This window comes from Rhinoderma darwinii, chromosome 1, assembly GCF_050947455.1.
Source record: "Rhinoderma darwinii isolate aRhiDar2 chromosome 1, aRhiDar2.hap1, whole genome shotgun sequence".
NCBI lineage: Eukaryota > Metazoa > Chordata > Amphibia > Anura > Rhinodermatidae > Rhinoderma > Rhinoderma darwinii.
Genome location: NC_134687.1, coordinates 103,455,947 through 103,475,995, shown reverse-complemented (window position 1 = coordinate 103,475,995; position 20,049 = coordinate 103,455,947). Strand labels below are relative to the sequence as shown.

Sequence of the window (20,049 nt, the reverse complement as noted above, 5' to 3'; positions counted from 1 at the left end):
ACCTTAATCCTGTTCCGACGCTGTCCGACAGCAATGGAGATCTGCTCTCTTCTGTGCAGGTCTCCTGGGGTTGAACTGGGAATGACTTTCCCTGTCAATCAGCGCCTTTCAACTTGTAGAAAGGTGCTAAATGGCTGAGGCACGGAACGTACCTGGCCTTTCATTGCTTCTAATTGTACCTGTATCCTATAGACGCAGGTACAATTATAGTGCAGGAGGGGGTGGTGCTGGCGCCCCCTCTAAGTTGCGTCTGTGCACATGCCCCGCCTGCCCCCCATGCTATACCCCTGACTTATAATTTACTGATTTAGATCAAGGTACAATCTACAGGAATGCATATTGGCAGGGTCGGCGTCAGCCCTAGGTGAACCAGGCAAGTGCCGGTGCCCACTACCTTTGGGGGGCCCGCTCGGCCGCTGGATGCTTTACGCTGCCATCATGGAAAAGCCCCTGACGTCACTATCCATATATGGAAGTAACGTCATGGGCTCCTCCCGGAGCAGAATCCCCGGCTAGAGCGTTACTGATGCTCTGGCCGGGGATTCTGCTCATAGAGGGATCCCCTGCCTTATGGATAGTATATATGGACAGTGAGGTCTGTCCATATATGTTGCAGACGCTCTGGCTGGGGATTCCACTCCCAATGGGATCCCCAATGCCGCTATCTACAGGGGGGTGTTTGGCACTTTCTACAAGGGTGTGTGTGTGGCACTATGTACAAGGGGTGTGTGGCACTATCTACTGGTGGCTGTGTGGCATTATCTACAGGGGGATGTGTGGTATTATCTACAGGGGGACTGTGGCACTATCTACAGCGGGCACTGTGACATTATCTAGAGAGGGCACTGTATACAGTGAAGGAAATAAGTATTTGATCCCTTGCTGATTTTGTAAGTTTGCCCACTGTCAAAGACATGAACAGTCTAGAATTTTTAGGCTAGGTTAATTTTACCAGTGAGAGATAGATTATATAAAAAATAAATAAATCACATTGTCAAAATTATATCTATTTATTTGCATTGTGCACAGAGAAATAAGTATTTGGTCCCCTACCAACCATTAAGAGTTCAGCCTCCTCCAGACAAGTTACACGCTCCAATCAACTTGGTGCCTGCATTAAAGACAGCTGTCTTAAATGGTCACCTGTATAAAAGACTCCTGTCCACAGACTCAATTAATCAGTCTGACTCTAACCTCTACAACATGTGCAAGACCAAAGAGCTTTCTAAGGATGTCAGGGACAAGATCATAGACCTGCAAAAGGCTGGAATGGGCTACAAAACCATAAGTAAGACGCTGCGTGAGAAGGAGACAACTGTTGGTGCAATAGTAAGAAAATGGAAGACATACAAAATGACTGTCAATCGACATCGATCTGGGGCTCCATGCAAAATCTCACCTCGTGGGGTATCCTTGATCCTGAGGAAGGTGAGAGCTCAGCCGAAAACTACACGGGGGGAACTTGTTAATGATCTCAAGGCAGCTGGGACCACAGTCACCAAGAAAACCATTGGTAACACATTACGCTGTAATGGATTAAAATCCTGCAGTGCCCGCAAGGTCCCCCTGCTCAAGAAGGCACATGTACAGGCCCGTCTGAAGTTTGCAAATGAACATCTGGATGATTCTGAGAGTGATTGGGAGAAGGTGCTGTGGTCAGATGAGACTAAAATTGAAAACTTTGGCATTAACTCAACTCGCCGTGTTTGGAGGAAGAGAAATGCTGCCTATGACCCAAAGAACACCATCCCCACTGTCAAGCATGGAGGTGGAAACATTATGTTTGGGGGTGTTTCTCTGCTAAGGGCACAGGACTACTTCACCGCATCAATGGGAGAATGGATGGAGCCATGTACCGTCAAATCCTGAGTGACAACCTCCTTCCCTCCACCAGGACATTAAAAATGGCTCATGGCTGGGTCTTCCAGCACGACAATGACCCGAAACATACAGCCAAGGCAACAAAGGAGTGGCTCAAAAAGAAGCACATTAAGGTCATGGAGTGGCCTAGCCAGCCTCCAGACCTTAATCCCATCGAAAACTTATGGAGGGAGCTGAAGATCCGAGTTGCCAAGCGACAGCCTCGAAATCTTAATGATTTACAGATGATCTGCAAAGAGGAGTGGGCCAAAATTCCATCTAACATGTGTGCAAACCTCATCATCAACTCCAAAAAATGTCTGACTGCTGTGCTTGCCAACAAGGGTTTTGCCACCAAGTATTAAGTCTTGTTTGCCAAAGGGATCAAATACTTATTTCTCTGTGCACAATGCAAATAAATATATATAATTTTGACAATGTGATTTTCATTTTTTTTTATATAATCTATCTTTCACTGGTAAAATTAACCTAGCCTAAAAGTTCTAGACTGTTCATGTCTTTGACATTGGGCAAACTTACAAAATCAGCAAGGGATCAAATACTTATTTCCTTCACTGTATATGGGGGCACAAACTGGGGGCCTAACATCTATATGGGGGCACAAACTGGGGCTTAACTTTCATATGGGTGCACAAACTGGTGACCTAACTTCAATATGGGAGCATTATCAGGGCCTAAATACTATATGGGGGCACAAACTGCCATTTTACTGCCGCTGTAAATTCCCCCGCAAAGGGGCCCACATAAGCCTGGAGCAGGTCCTGCATATAAGTTAACAGTGCAAACAGCTCCTCCATAGAATCAATAATGAGTGGATTATTGGTGTGGTCATCTTTAATCCTTCATGCAGCAGGAACTTTTGATCCGGATGGTCTGGATGTGCTTAATAAATTACCTATTTGACTTTTGCACAATCTTAGCCTAATTTGTCTAAGATCACAGGGAGAACATGCAAGTTCCATGCAGTTAATGCCTTGGTTATTTTTTATTCCAGTACGCCATTGCTGCAAGGCAACGCTACAAACAACTAAGTGACCATAAGACCCCAGTTGTAGTAGCAGCAGTAAAAGTCTTGTTGTAGACATTTATTAATATATATACGTTACTATACTATAAAAATGCAACATATACTCCCTGCATAAAACAAAATGATTTACCCTTCTCTTCTTCAAGATGATAGCTTTCAGATAGACAATCATCCATTTCATTTAAAAAAAACAAAACTGAAATTATGCAACCCTTTCCTAGTAGTACTCTAGGTGGCCACTGACTGTTTTACTTATGTTCAATAGAAATATTCGTATTGAAAATGTTATAATCATTGCATGTATATTCTGTTCAACATAGGTATAACTTAGTGGACCCCTTAGCGGGGGAACTCACGGTGGCCCCACATAGAAATTAGGCCCTGTTTATGGCCCAAAAAAGAAGTTAGGCCCCCAGTTTGTGCTCCCGTATAAAAGTTAGGCCCCCTTTATGTCCCGATATAGAAGTTAGGCCCTCAGTTTGTGCCTCTAGATATACAGTGCCCTCTGTAGATAATGCCACAGTGCCCTCTGTAGATAATGCCACAGTGCCCTCCCTCTGTAGATAATGTTTAATGACAAAAAAAGATGCACGCTGCGGGCACTAAGATATATAGCTCTATATATATATATATATATATATATATATATATATATAAATAGAAATCTTGCAGCACTCCAAATGTGAAAAAATAGTGGTTTATTCAGCCAACAAACAGCGACGTTTCTGTCCAACAATAGGACCTTTATCAAGCATGGTGACACACTGAGTGATAACAGTTTTTATAGAACAAGAAAGCATTTACATAATAATCTCATTAAAATACAAATAAAGTGGTAGTGCAAAAAATACATTGTATCTATGTGTTAATACGGTATCAAATACAATCAAAAAGTTGATACATAAAGTGCAAGTGCATATACATATATATTAAATAACAATACAGCATAACAAGTAAGCAAAATGACATGATTATAACATAATCACATATACAACAGTTGTGTCAGAACTAATCATGATAGTTCCACTCACCAATCAGAGCTTCAGGACCTTCTAAATGCAAATCACCCTCAGGTTGTGTGTATCCCGATGATCTTTCCACAATACGTAGTATTCAAAATATGTGGGTGTGGCAACATATACTCCCTGCATAAAACAAAATGATTTACCCTTCTCTTCTTCAAGATGATAGCTTTCAGATAGACAATCATCCATTTCATTTAAAAAAAACAAAACTGAAATTATGCAACCCTTTCCTAGTAGTACTCTAGGTGGCCACTGACTGTTTTACTTATGTTCAATAGAAATATTCGTATTGAAAATGTTATAATCATTGCATGTATATTCTGTTCAACATAGGTATAACTTAGTGGACCCCTTAGCGGGGGAACTCACGGTGGCCCCACATAGAAATTAGGCCCTGTTTATGGCCCAAAAAAGAAGTTAGGCCCCCAGTTTGTGCTCCCGTATAAAAGTTAGGCCCCCTTTATGTCCCGATATAGAAGTTAGGCCCTCAGTTTGTGCCTCTATATATACAGTGCCCTCTGTAGATAATGCCACAGTGCCCTCTGTAGATAATGCCACAGTGCCCTCCCTCTGTAGATAATGTTTAATGACAAAAAAAGATGCACGCTGCGGGCACTAAGATATATAGCTCTATATATATATATATATATATATATATATATATAAATAGAAATCTTGCAGCACTCCAAATGTGAAAAAATAGTGGTTTATTCAGCCAACAAACAGCGACGTTTCTGTCCAACAATAGGACCTTTATCAAGCATGGTGACACACTGAGTGATAACAGTTTTTATAGAACAAGAAAGCATTTACATAATAATCTCATTAAAATACAAATAAAGTGGTAGTGCAAAAAATACATTGTATCTATGTGTTAATACGGTATCAAATACAATCAAAAAGTTGATACATAAAGTGCAAGTGCATATACATATATATTAAATAACAATACAGCATAACAAGTAAGCAAAATGACATGATTATAACATAATCACATATACAACAGTTGTGTCAGAACTAATCATGATAGTTCCACTCACCAATCAGAGCTTCAGGACCTTCTAAATGCAAATCACCCTCAGGTTGTGTGTATCCCGATGATCTTTCCACAATACGTAGTATTCAAAATATGTGGGTGTGTGTGTATATGTGTTGCTGACATCCGATTGAGAGACCGGAAGTCTTACGTCGCTATTCAACAGGATGCTTCAAGAGCGTACTGACGACAGCGTGTTCTCTGCCCCGTGCACCTCGCTCGCAGAGCGTCCACCATTGTCAGGCAACAACCAATCACTGAACTCTGTCTCATTAAAGAGGTAAGAATTGTAGCGCAATTGTTGATGGTATAATGTGTAGTCCCAACCAAGAAAAAGATCATAACTTAATCTGAAATAAGCTCATAGGGACAATCAGTGTTGATATAGCGATACATAAAGACATATCTAACAATTCATATATGTTGACGGATAAAAAGCACCTAAAGGTCCACACGCGGGTACACTAGATCCCTGGCCACACTTCCGTGGTCAAAGGTTTCCAGTCCCCAGGATATATAGGATTAAACCAATTACATTTTCATGCATATGGGAAGTCCAAAAGATCGCAAACGTGTATCGGGCCTATATATATCGATGCAGTAACAAAGCCAAAATACTGATATTTATATTAATAAAATGTTTATACCTGGGTAATCAACCCAATATCACCTAACTGATTGTCACCATTAGACACAAGAAATAAGCAATATATGAACAAAATTATCTTTATTGTATAGGTTGGGACTAAACAAACCAACAGCAACCAATTTGGCGAATACATATAAAACAATGATGATGTTATTATTGGTGTACATGATAAGGGAATGGTCCTGAAGTTCTGCTGGGATCTAGAATGATACAAAACAAATGTATTAATATCAAGAAAATACTTATAAAAAGTAATAAAATTAAAACATGTGTCACCAAAAAAATGACCAACGAGGACCTATAAACAAGAATTCATGGGGAAGAAAGGGGGACAAAGCGTTACATTGTAATCATATCTACATTAAACTCTATATTGAGTCCATTAGGTCTCAATGTATTCAGTGAGAATATCCATCTCAGTTCCCTTTTATTTAATGCCATATGTCTGTCACCACCATTGTGTAGTGGTGGGATGTGATCGAGGATCATGAACTTTAGGTCTCTCTCGGTGTGTCCTTTCTCAGAAAAGTGTTTCGCAACAGGCAAATCCATTTTTCTCTTCCTAATTGAAAATCTGTGATTATTTAGACGAGTTTTAAAAGTACAGGTAGTTTCACCTACATATACTAATTGACAAGGGCACCATAGCGCATAGACAACCCAATCAGAATCACAAGTAAAGGTGTGTCTGATATTGTAAGTTTTCCCAGTTTGAAGATGTGTAAAGAATCTACCTCTGCACATGTATGTACAGTTTACACAATTATGACATGGAAAATTACCCATTTTCATTGGTTTTAATAAAGACTGTGAAACATTTTTACTTTCTTTTACCTTCGTCCTAACCAGTCTATCTCTAAAATTTTGTGTTCGTCTGTATGACATTAGTGGTCCATTATTTAGTTCATCGATGTGTTCATAGCTATCTTTGACAATAGGCCAATGTATGTTCATTATCCTAGATATGTCCCCACTTAATTCGTTGTATGTGGAGATAAATGGGATACGTTTAGGTCTATGTTGTTTTGAGGTTTAAAGGAGTTTATCCCTCGGTATGTCACTAATCTTATTTCTATGCATTGAAATCAATGATCTAGGATATCCTCTCTCCAAAAAATTTGAAGTCATGATATCCAATGATTTAGTCAAATCATCATGATCATCTGTAATCCGTTTTATCCTAATCATCTGGCTGTAAGGTAATGATCTAATCATATTTTTAGGGTGGCAACTCTCGTATCTCAAAAGCGTATTGTGATCTGTGTCTTTCACATGTAATTTAGTTTTCAAAATATTGTTACTGATCATCACTGTAACATCTAAAAATTGAATGAACTCTGTGGAATGTACCATGGTAAATTGAATGTCACTATCCAGAGAGTTAAGAAATTGATGAAACTCTTTTAATGAGGTTTCTGTTTCGGTCCAGATGAGGAAGATGTCATCTATGTAGCGCCACCACTTCAGGACATGTTGGAAATGGTGCGATACATAGATAGACACCTCCTCCATCGTGTCCATAAAAATGTTGCCATAGGTCGGTGCCATATTGGACCCCATGGCCGTTCCTTTGAGTTGTATATAATAATTGTCGTTAAACAAAAAATAATTTGATGTCAGAATGAGCTCGACAAGTGCCATAATAAATTCACAAGATGTGACGTCATTTTAGAACCTGATAATTTACGTCTCACAGCATCCAGCCCTTTGTTATGAAGTGTACAGTGATGTTACATCGAAAGAGACCAAAAAGGATCCTTCCGATAGGGTAACCATCCTCAGTTTTTGTAAAAAATCTGAGGTGTCCCTCACGTAGGATTTGGCATTGATCGCAAAGTCCCTCAGAACTGTGTCAACGAAAATAGAGATATTATTCAAAAGGTCTTTCTTTCTGCCACAATCAACATACTGATTCGTTTCAATTGGAGTTAGATGTATATCGGTTTATTAGAGCTATTAAATTGAAAGTCTGGTTTAATGTACAGTCTAGAGAGGTGGTGGAGCATGACACCGTCCCAAAATTGTCTCTTGGTAAATTGGGACTTCGTAATAAAAGTTCGTTCCAACCCCTGATCATGTCACATGCTATAGAGACATTTAGGGAATTGGTTCAGAAGGACCTAAATACTTTACGAGCACAGACAAATAGTGACTTTTTTAAACACCCTAACATGACTTCTTCTGAAATCATGGCTCTTTATGAGCTGATCCATAACCACGATCTCACGATCAAACCCGCTGACAAAGGGGGCGCGATCGTGGTTATGGATACAGCCATGTATATTAATGAATGTAACAGACAGTTACTTGACACCAATGTTTACAGGCTGTTAAAAGGAGATCCTAGACATGACATTGAAAGGAAAATTGGATTATTAATCACCCAAGCAACAGAAGAGGGTATTATAGATCAACCTCTACAAAAAATTTTAGTAATCGAACATCCAACCACTCCCTGTTTATATTTGTTACCCTAGATACATAAAAATTTGTCAAATCCACTGGGCCGCCCTATAGTGTCTGGCAGAGGGTCACTGTTGAATAATATCTCTATTTTCGTTGACAAAGTTCTGAGGGACTTTGCGATCACTGCTAAATCCTATGTGAGGGACACCTCCGATTTTTTACAAAAACTGAGGATGGTTACCCTATCGGAAGGATACTTTTTGGTCTCTTTCGATGTAACATCACTGTACACTTCAATTAATCATAACAAAGGGCTGGATGATGTGAGACGTAAATTATCAGGTTCTGAATATGACGTCACATCTTGTGAATTTTTTATGGCACTTGTTGAGCTCATTCTGACATCAAATTATTTTTTGTTTAACGACAATTATTATATACAACTCAAAGGAACGGCCATGGGGTCCAATATGGCACCGACCTACGCCAACATTTTTATGGATACGATGGAGGAGATGTCTATCTATGTATCGCACCACTTCCAACATGTCCTGAAGTGGTGGCGCTACATAGATGACATCTTCCTCATCTGGACCGACACAGAAACCTCATTAAAAGAGTTTCATCAATTTATTAACTCTCTGGATAGTGACATTCAATTTACCATGGTACATTCCACAGAGACCATTACATTTTTAGATGTTACAGTGATGATCAGTAACAATATTTTGAAAACTAAATTACACGTGATAGACACCAATCGCACTACGCTTTTGAGATACGAGAGTTGCCACCCTAAAAATATGATTAGATCATTACCTTAAAGCCAGATGATCAGGATAAAACGGATTACCGATGATCATGATGATCTGACTAAATCATTGGATATCATGACTTCAAATTTTTTGGAGAGAGGATATCCTAGATCATTGATTTCAACGCATAGAAATAAGATTGGTGACATACCGAGGGATAAACTCCTTAAAGAGACTCTGTCACCAGATTTTCAAACCCCTATCTCGTATTGCAGCAGATCGGCGCTGCAATGTAGATTACAGTAACGTGTTTTTTTTTCAAAAACGAGCATTTTTGGTAAAGTTATGAGCATTTTTATATTTATGCAAATGAGCCTTTCTTAAGTACAACTGGGCGTGTTTAAAGTTAAGTCCAAGTGGGCGTGTATTGTGTGTGTACATCTGGGCGTTTTTACTTGTTTTACTATCTGGGCGTTGTGAATAGAAGTGTATGATGCTGACGAATCAGCATCATCCACTTCTCTTTGTTAACACCCAGCTTCTGGCAGTGCACAGACACACAGCGTGTTCTCGAGAGATCACGCTGTGACGTCACTTCCTGCCCCAGGTCCTGCATCGTGTCGGACGAGCGAGGACACATCGGCACCAGGCGACAGAGGCTACATCGACTTACCTGCAAACACCGATGCTGCTGCAGAATCAACTGTACCCTCTGTCGCCTGGTGCCGATGTGTCCTCGCTCGTCCGACACGATGCAGGACCTGGGGCAGGAAGTGACGTCACAGCGTGATCTCTCGAGAACACGCTGTGCCAGACATGCTCCTGTAGATATCACCCCCCCCGTGGATAGAACTACACCCACTTGCCCTGTAGATAGTGCCATTGGAGCTCCCTCAAGGAGAAGGAGTGGAATCCCCAGCCAGAGCGTTGACGACACTCTGGCCAGGGATTCCTCTCCTGGAGAAGCCCCTGATGTCACTGTCCATATATGGATAGTAACATCAGGGGCTTCTTCAGGAGCGGAATCCCCGGCCAGGATGTCGGCAACGCTCTTGTCGGGGATTCCAGTCCTGGAGGAGCTCCTAACGTCACTGAGGAGATCCCTCTACGAGTGGAATCTCTGGCCAGAGCGTTGGCAACGCTCTGGGGGGATTCTGCTCCTAGACAGGGGCTCCCTCTAGGAGCGGAATCCCCAGCAAGAGCATCAGCAACACTTTGGCCGGGTATTCTGCTACTGGAGGAGCCCCTAATGTCATTATCCATATATGCATATTGACGTCAGGGGCTTCTCCTGTCCAGTGCGTTGTCAACGCTCTGGCTCGGGATTCTAGTCCAGGAGGAGCCGTGATGTCCCTGTCCATATCCCTCTAGGAGAGGAATCTTCAGCCAGAGTTTTCGCTCCTGGTGGAGCCATGACGGCAGCATAAAGCAACCGGCGGCCGAGTGGGCCCCCAACAATTCCTATATCAAAAAACACACAGATACGACATCTTGATATCAGTAGGGGTGCTGCCTCAGACAAACACAACTCTGCTACATCTGTAGTAACATCATTACATACATAAACTGCTCCGTTCCAATGTTTTCCAATTTTTATCACAGATAAAATATTGTATGACTAGTATTACCTGCCGATAATACCCGTCTTATTTTTGGGGTAATTTTGACATATAACTTTACTAAATAAGATCTTGGAGAATGATTACTTATTGCTTTTTGAATACAAAATAAAATAAACTATTGGAGAGTTCAGCTCTTGTAAAGAAAATAGCACTAATGTGTTAAAAACTATGGAGAACTCTTCTATTGTCATATTTACTATTGCTTTGGCACTGTTTTTATGGTTCAGACACCTTGATAAATGTCTTTTGTCTGAAAGCAGTTGGAAAGAGTTAATTTGTAAATGAAGATTATTTACTTTGTAATGTTCTGATGCTGTAAACAGCTACAAATGCATGTGTCTGAAGCAATGAACTCTCATAGATAACACTAGATATTCTCTGTGAGTGAGAGCTGGGAACAATTGAAACTAACAGTATGTGGCATATGCAGGTGCATTCTGATGCTTAACATATTTACTAAAAATGAATATTCAAACATGAACCTGGTAAGATAATTCCACAACACCGCTTCCTTCCAAGGACTGTTTCTAGAGTATTTTAGGCAGTGGTGCTCCTCTCCAAGTGACAGATTGAGGACCGTTTGCAGAGGCTGAATGACAGAAATATAGCTCTTGGATGCAATTATCCTAAAAAAAATATATAATTGTCTCTAATCACTGTACAGTCCAATGCAGCCCTGTATTAGGTAGCAGCTTGAGTCTAGCTTAAAAAGTGAAATGCTTTGAGGGAACCACAATAAGTAAAAGGGAAAAAATAAAACATCCTTTTCATCCCTGAGAGATGTGGCTGAGTCAAGTTTCATGAATATGATGGATGAGTGGACTAAACATGTCTCCCTGTATTTTGTGCTTTTCATTTTACAGATCAAATTGCTCTGAATCACAAAACAATTGTGTGTCCCATGATAGATGTTATTGACCACAATCACTTTGGATATGAAGCCCAAGCAGGAGATGCAATGAGAGGCGCGTTTGACTGGGAAATGTACTACAAACGAATCCCAATTCCTCCAGAGCTACAAAGAACAGATCCCAGTGAGCCATTTGAGTAAGTAGGACAAAATGAAAAAGTATAATATATACTAGCTAAAAAGACAAGACGCCACACTATGCATTATAACTAATTCAGATCATGTATATATACTCTCAAAGGGGTTGTCCTGTATAGAAAAAACATTTTCATATACAATTTTAGAGAATTCTGAGGTAATAGAGGGGGGCCTGTTCAGTATCCTCATCTCTAGGCCACAGTGGAGTGCGGTTATAAAGAGCATTCCTAGATCTGGAGGACCTGTCCTATCCTGTCCTTTATCACATAGACAACAGATTGATTTTAATTGGCACTGTGCAATGGTTAGTTTATCCTGTGGTGGCGCTGTAGGGAACTTGAACGCTTACTGCCAGGTTTCCCCACGGATTACAGTTGATTGCTGGGTGTCCCAGCAGGGGGACACTTTGTGATCATCTTATTTTCAGGGAACCCTTCTAACATTTAGGGATTGTCCATAGTGGAGAACGTGCACCAGAGATGAAGTTGCCTATTGGTACAACTCATTGTGCTATAATGATATGCTATTTGTGAATTTCATAAAGATAAATTGCTGCATTATCCTTATTTTAAATAGAGTTATCGGGGTACACAAAGAACCAGTGATATAACAAATTTATGCTGAGTTCACATCTTCGATGGTGTTTCCATTATTGTGCTGCATCAGAGAAACAGAACAACGGAAATATCGAAAATGACAGTACAGTTGTAAGATGGACACCACCGGCATGCGGTGGAACCCATTGACTTTAATGTGTTCCGTCAGGTTTCCGTCGGTCTGTCTGTGGTTTTACCAGAAACAATATCGCAGCATGCTGTGCTATTTTCTCTGGTATTTTTGTCCGGATCTTCGATGGAGACCCCTAACGGAGCCTCCAACGTAGATGTGAATGAGGCCTAAACTCTACTACATATGTATATATTTCCCAGGTCATCTTATACATTCTGCTAAATATACCCTAATATTTGATAAATAATTATTTATTTACCTCTGTCAAATGCATAATAATATTATTGTCATAGACTATTGTATTATATTGGTGTCACCAACAAAATATATTGTTTACATGTGAAACATTTATTTGTGAAACCTTATTCATTTTTATAAAGTAAAATTAACATTGAATGTTGTGTGATATACTGAAGCCACTCAACCAATGACCTTATCTGTTTATGAGGTTATAGAACTACATGCCTGTATGAGTATTCTTACATTTTACTGTAAGGATTATACTACTCCATGTGCTGGATTTGATATGTGATTCTTTGATAAGTTTTGTCCTGCTCAGGCCTATACAGTTTTTATCATAGATGTATCATGGTGAAAGTTGTTATGCTTTTTGGATACTAATACAACACTTATCTCAACGATGGTTTTGCACTAACAATAGCAACTTTGTTTGTAGTCTATTTCTATAAATTCCTGCGGTTTTGTGTCTATAGCTGCTATGCAGATCTATGCAGCTCCATGGTAAAAGGCAACAAACAAACCTTCTCTAGTCTGCTTCAACAGTCATACTCTTCCATCTGTCCCCTTTTTCTTGCTTACCTATCAAATATATGTTAGGAAAAATAAGTGAATAGATGAGGGTATGTTCACACAGGGTGAATACGCTGCATAAAAGTACACAGCGTATTCACCCTCGGTGCTGCAGGGAAAATATCTGCTTTTTGCTGCGTGTTTTACCCCCCCCCCCCATTGAATTGAATGGGAAAAACCCACAACGGAAAAGCAGCGATTCCGCAGCATAAATTTAAATGCTGTGGATTATAAAACAAACTTTTTTCACGTCTTTTTCTTCTGTTTTTTTATGCAGCGTGTGGATGAGATTTGTTCAAATCTCATCCACCTTGCTGCTACTGTAATACGCTGCAGATTTTCCGCAAATAAATCCATTATGGAAAGTCTGCAGTGTTTATGCCACGTGTGAACCCAGCCTCATAGTATGATAAAATATCAATGTTTAACTTCTGGAGAACCCCTAGAGTCCACATGGAGGAAACCCTTAGAGCACGTTCAGACGTGGCGGAATTGTGGTTGAATTCCGCTGCGGACAGTCCACAGTGGAATTCTGCAGCAGCCGTTTTTTACATTTCTTTCTATACATTTTTCCCTCCGCAGCATGCTCATTAATTGCGGAGAAGAAACGGAATTTGACTGCGGATTTCAGCCGTTGCTATGCAAAATCTGAAATGTGTGGCAAGTCCGCTGTGTTTTCTGCAACGTCTGAATTACCTGTCAAATATGCAAATATTGGTGCAGATTTGTTGCGTAATTGGCCCCGAATCTGCACCAACATTTGCAGCAGAAAAATGACGCCACGTCTGAACATGGCCTTAAGGAATAATCAATCTCTAATTGATTGCTTTAGTAAGGAATTATGTGTGTATAGTGATTGTTACACTTTGGAGGCATGATAGAATTTGAAGAAGCCATTTAAAAGAGCAATGCCTTTTAAGGCTTCTGTGCCACACTATGGTCACCAAAGATATATAAGTTTTTAGTCTAAAGTTTGTGTGTCTCAGAAACTATTTTCCCATGAGTCAACTGAAATCAAGTATATATTCATCTGGCAAGTATTTCTACACTAATTGCTCATACACAAAGTTATTTGGTGTGCACAGAGCCATATGGTGGCACACAAACTGCCATACAGACCCCTAGTGCACTCTATGTTCTACAGTGTGGTGCCCCCATGAGGACGCTTCCAGGGTAGAATACCTCTGTAAAGCCTTATTCACACGAACGTGTTATATGTCCGTGTGACGGCCGTCAATACAACGGCCGTCAATACAACGGCCGTCACACAGCAATATGTTATTCAAGGTGGCCAGTCACACGGGCGCTGTTTCAATGGACCGTGCGAAAGGTCCTTGAGAAAATAGGACATGTCCCATTTTTTCACACTTCACGCATCCCTCCATAGACTCTAGTCTATGGGGGATGCGTGATGTCGCGCCCCACAGCACAGAGCACGGACGCACCTCGGACGTGAAAAACGCCTGTTTTTCATGTCCGAGATGCGCAACGCCCATCTGAATCTGGCCTAATACTGTGTGCAGTGGAGCATACCATTAATGTTTTTACACAGAGGAACCAGGACGTTTGTCTTTGCATGAATTCTGTGAGAATCTGATTTAAAAAAAGAAACAAAAAAAAACCTTGTTGAGCCTATTTGTCATATTGGAGGCACATGGAGCTATGTTATGGGTCCATAGATTTCTATGATGTCATATTCAGGGTCTGTATGACATGAGTTGCACATACAGACACTCATTGTGCAGAATAAGCTACTCTTTTATTACTACTAGATTTTACTATGTAATTGAGGTTATATATTATGTTTTAATATAATGCAGGCATTTGATCTAAGAATGTCCAAGTATTTGCATATGCTACCAATAACAACAAAAGGGCAGGAGCTAATTGTTTGCTTTGCGTAAGCAAAGAACATAAGACAGAGTAGCCATTGCAAAAATCAAACTGAAGCTCCCTTTCAGTGCTAACTCCATACTCTTTTTAGCCTGGCACAGGATTGATTAGCAGATTTTCACTTTTGTTCCTTCCCATGCCCTGTAGAAGAGAAAGGTGAAGACCAGAAGTGGAAGACCAGTTGACTCTTCCACTGGTTGCTGAAAGTGAGATCCCTGTGCACGTGTATAATGCCCATGAAGAAAGGAGATGGGCAAAACCTGGGGTTGGCCTACATTCTTTACAGGCTGCATGGCTGCCTCAGGAGATACCTCTATGTTACAGATGACCTTTATAGAAAAACGGTCAAAACTAAATACAAGTTATGCAAAAATAAGAATTTTAACACGTGAAATGCAGTATTTATTTAGATACTAGGACACAGTGTTTAATAGTTGCCTCACAACTACTGATTTACAGCAGGTGAAATAACGTGTAAAGTGGAAGAGTAAATAAGAGATAAGAGATATCTGAATCAATCTTAATTTTAATTTTTTATGTACTATTAATTCTGCTGAAATATATGTGGCTTGTTTTTAATCAAGTTTATAAAAGAAGAAACTTCTCGTCCTTAGGAGGCACACTACTTTATTTAACATTAAAGTATGGTACATCAAAGCAGCAGTCAAAATTATTTAAGTTAGTCTGAGTTAGTCTGACAACACAAGAAGAACATCAAGGCGACTTTCACAAAATTCATTAATCCTCAAACTGACCTTGTTTACGTCAATTACCCAGCACTTTACTGAAAATGGCAAATCTCTATAAAGCAAATTTCATTTTATTTAATTTAGTTGAGGTAGGAATGTGAATAAACTTCTTACTCATTCATTTACAGAGGAAGAGTATAGATTTATAGTTCATCATGCTGAACCTTGCCTAGAGCACCACACTGCCTCCACCAGCTTGCCTTCTTCCCATAATACAGCCTGGTGCCTTTTTACAGCTAACCGACACACACGCACACATGTACCCATCCTTCAAACTGATGTAAAAAAAAATGTGATATAACAGACCAGGTCACCTCCTTCCATTGGTCCATGGTACAGTTTTGATGCTTGCATGACCCCACACCTTTCTATCATTGCCAGAATTAACTTTCTCAGACGTTTGTGCTATAGTAGCTCTTCTGTGCAATCAGACCAGCTGGGCTAGCCTTCGCTCTTCACACACATCAATGAGCTTTGGGCGCCCATGACCCTTTGGTAGGTACTAACCACTGCATACTAGGAACACCCCTCAAGTCCTGCTGTTTTGGAGATGCTCTGACCCTGATGAACATTGACTTGATCAGCATTAGGGTATGCCCAGACGTGGCGGAGTTCTTCTGCCACTGTCCGCATCAATGCCGCACAGAATCTGCGTTGCAGATTCTGTTGTGGCTTTGCCTAAAATGGGCATTAAATTGATGCGGACTAGCCATTGCGTATTGAGGGCTTCCCTTCTCTCTATCAGTGCAGGATAGAGAGAAGGGACAGCCCTTTCCCTAGTAAAAGTAAAAAGAAATTCATACTTACCCGGCCGTTGTCTTGGTGACGCATCCGTCTTTCGCCATCCAGCCCGACCTCCCTGGATGACGCGGCAGTCCATGTGACCGCTGCAGCCTGTGATTGGCTGCAGCCGTCACTTGGACTGAAACGTCATCCTGGGAGGCCGGACTGGAGGAAGAAGCCGGGAGTTCTCGGAAAGTATGAACGTCTATTTTTTTTGCAGGTTGATGTATATTGTGATCGGAAGTCACTGTCCAGGGTGCTGAAAAAGTTACTGCCGATCGCTTGACTCTTTCAGCACCCTGGACAGTGACTATTTACTGACGTCGCCTAGCAAGGCTCCCGTAATTACGGGTGCACACACGTAGTCACCCGCAATTACGGGTGCACACACGTAGTCACTTGTAATTACGGGAGCCCCATTGACTTCCTCAGTCTGGCTGTAGACCTAGAAATACATAGGTCCAGCCAGAATGAAGAAATGTCATGTTACTAAAACCAATACGCTCCGCAGCACACATGACATCTGCGGACTTCATTGTGGAATTTTGACTCTCCATTGAAGTCAATGGAGAAATTCCGCAATGAGTCCGCAACAAGTCCACTACACGTCCGCAACAGTCAGTGTATGCTGCGGACACCAAATTCCGCACCGCAGCCTATGCTCCGCAGCGGAATTGTCCGCAACGTGTAAACGAACCCTACTAAAAAGCTGTGGAAGGCAATGGAGAAACGTGTATGCTGCGGATTTCCGCTGCGGACTGTCCGCAGCGGAATTCCAGAGCAATTCCGCCACGTCTGGTCATGCTCTTAAGGTTAGATAAGTTGTCAGAGGTACATAGGAGCTGCTCTCAGCCGAGCCGTCAGTCCAGCACACTAACAGATTTGACTGACAGCAACAATATGCAGCTGTGGATACGTAGAGGGTGCATCTCTAAAACGAAACAAATTTTTTAATAAAAATATATTACAAATATGTTTTATTTTTCAAATACATATTATTACTTTTTCTCCGGTGTTCCGACTTAATGAAAGTAATTTGCTAATCTTCATGTAACTTTGTCCACTGTTGTGCAATATTATCATTTTCTTTCTTAAGTCTCCAGACAACTCTCTCATTTGTGTAGGCATTATTGTTAGCATTAAGGGCATGTTTGCCCAGCTTATGCATGAAGCAGAAAAATATGATTATGATCAAGAGAAATCAGGCTCTGAAAATTTTCGGTTTTTTAACGCAGATTTGCCAAGTGTTTTTGAAGTGTTTTATCAAAGAGTTTCGGCATTTTCCATTGGAAATTTTAATAATCTGCTTAAAAAGTGCCATCACACCTTTTTTTCAAGGCATATATTTACGCAGCATTTTTTGTAAACAGCGGCGTAAAATTACGCCTTGTATGAACTGCACTGCTTTTTACCATTGAAATCAATGGAAAGCTGTTTGCAGGCGTTTTCAAGGTGTATTTCAGAGCATAATGCGATTGCTTTATGCTCCAAAATATGCTGAAAAAAAAGCTGTGTGAACATGCCATTATTTTGAAAGGGATTCAGTGCGTTAAGTACCACTTCTAATTGTTAAACTATCACACTTGAGTGTTATGACTTAACAGACTTACCTGCTGATTAATTAACCTTATTGGGGTATTTCCATCTCGAACATTTACGGCATATCCACAGGATATACCTTCAGGGTATGTTCACTCATACAATAAAAAACGGCTGAAGATTACGGAGCCATTTTCAAGAGAAAACAGTCTCTGATTTTCAGGCGTTTTTGAAGCTGAAAATTATTTTGAAGCGTTTCTTGAAGCCTTGTTTTTTTTAGGCGTTTTGGAGGCGTTTTTCATAGTGTCAATGGAAAAACAGCTCCAAAAATGGCTCAGGAAGTGACATGTTCCTTCTTTTTACACAACGTCTTTTTATGCACCGGTTTTTTAAACAGCAGCGTAAAAATACACCTCGTCTGAACTAAACGCCGTATGTCCTATTAATTTCAATGGGAAACTATTTGTAGGCCTTTCACTACTGTTTTCAAGGCGTATTTCGAGGTGTTTATGCTCCGAAATATGCCTGAAAACACTGCGCATGTGAACATACAATAAGGGCTCGTCCACACGCTGCGGAATTGCCGCATTTTTTCCATACAGAATTTCGGACGGAAAAAACTCAGCAGAATACAGTAGCAGCATAGTGGATGAGATTTAACAAATCTCATCCACATGCTGCATAAAAATTCTGAGCAAAAATTCACCTGCGGTGCGTATTTTTTCGGACCGCAGCATGTCAATTCCTGCTACAGAATGTGGACAGAATTGCTGCGTTTTTCAGAGGAGATGTCTCCATCTCCAGCATTGTGAAAAATGCCGCAAAATACGCACCATTTTCTGCTGTAAAAACAGCAAGAAATGGAGTGTTTTTGCCGCAACGGAATGTCTGTGTTTCAATGGAATTGCTGAAGAAATTTTCTGCAGCAATTCTATTGTGTATGGACAAGCCCTAAGTGTTCGAAAGATGCGGATCTCACCTCTGGGACCCACACCTATCTCTAGAACAGGGCCCCCTGAACCATGTCGTACAGATGTAGCCATCTTTATCTTGACTATTGAAGCATTAAATACACAGTGTCAAGAAACTTTAACTTGACTTTTTCAATGACTTTTCAGCGGCTTTTGTTGTGTAATCTCATGCGGCAGCCAGTTTTCAGAGTGAACATAAACTTGGCTACATCTGTTCCTTCTGCCGTTTGGCTCCAGCCACTGATTTATGAGGTGGAACTATTTCCCGGAAACAGCCGAGCACGTTTTTCTATGCTTTTTCCGGAACTTCCATTAAAGTGAATAAGAGTTACGGAAATACCACATCAAGCTACATGTACTCTGTTTTTGTATCTCCCCTGTTTCCGAAATATGGAGATATGGAAACAGCGTAGCTCATTGTGCTTCACTATTTCCGTACCTTCCATTCAATTCTTTGGTATTTCTGGAAACAGCGTAGCAAAATGCAATTGGCTATTTCCGTAATACCCGGCCACCTTAAGTAAGTAAGGTGGCTGAAGTGATAGCGATAGCGACAAAAGCTAGGATGTAGGTTAGGGGGCCCCGTTCTAGAGATAGGTGTGGGCAGGGGCGTAACTAGGAAAGACTGGGTCCCATAGCAAACTTTTGACTGGGGGCCCCCCCCTCCCCTGGGTGTCACACAACCCCCCCTTGTAGATAGTCCCTTTTTTACAGCCCCCCCTGTAGATAACGCCATACAGCCCCCTCTGTAGATAACACCATACAGCCCCCTCTGTAGATAACGCCATACAGCCCCCCTGTAGATAACGCCATACAGCCCCCTTTGTAGATAGTGCCATAGGGCCCCCACTGTAGATAACACCATCCATCCCCCTGTAGACAGCGCTATACAGCCCCCCCTGTAGATAACGCCATACAGCCCCCCTGTAGATAGCGCCTTACATCCCCCTGTAGATAGCGCCATACAGACCCCTCTGTAGATAACGCCATACATCCCCCTGTAGATAATGCCATACAGCCCCCACTGTAGAGAACGCCATACAGCCCCCCTCTAGAGAACGCCGTACAGCCCCCCTGTAGATAACGCCATAAAGCCCCCCCTGTAGATAACGCAATACAGCCCCCC

General features: G+C 41.1%; 1 protein-coding gene across 1 annotated transcript in view; it reads left to right on the top strand.

Moving 5' to 3' along the window:
- GALNTL6 (polypeptide N-acetylgalactosaminyltransferase like 6) overlaps window positions 1-20,049 on the top strand; it is a 1,595,017-nt gene that overhangs the window by 1,185,635 nt on the left and 389,333 nt on the right. The window contains exon 6 of the mRNA XM_075849659.1: window positions 11,265-11,448. Coding sequence (XP_075705774.1) covers window positions 11,265-11,448 — 184 coding nt within the window. The remainder of the gene's footprint in view (window positions 1-11,264; window positions 11,449-20,049) is intronic.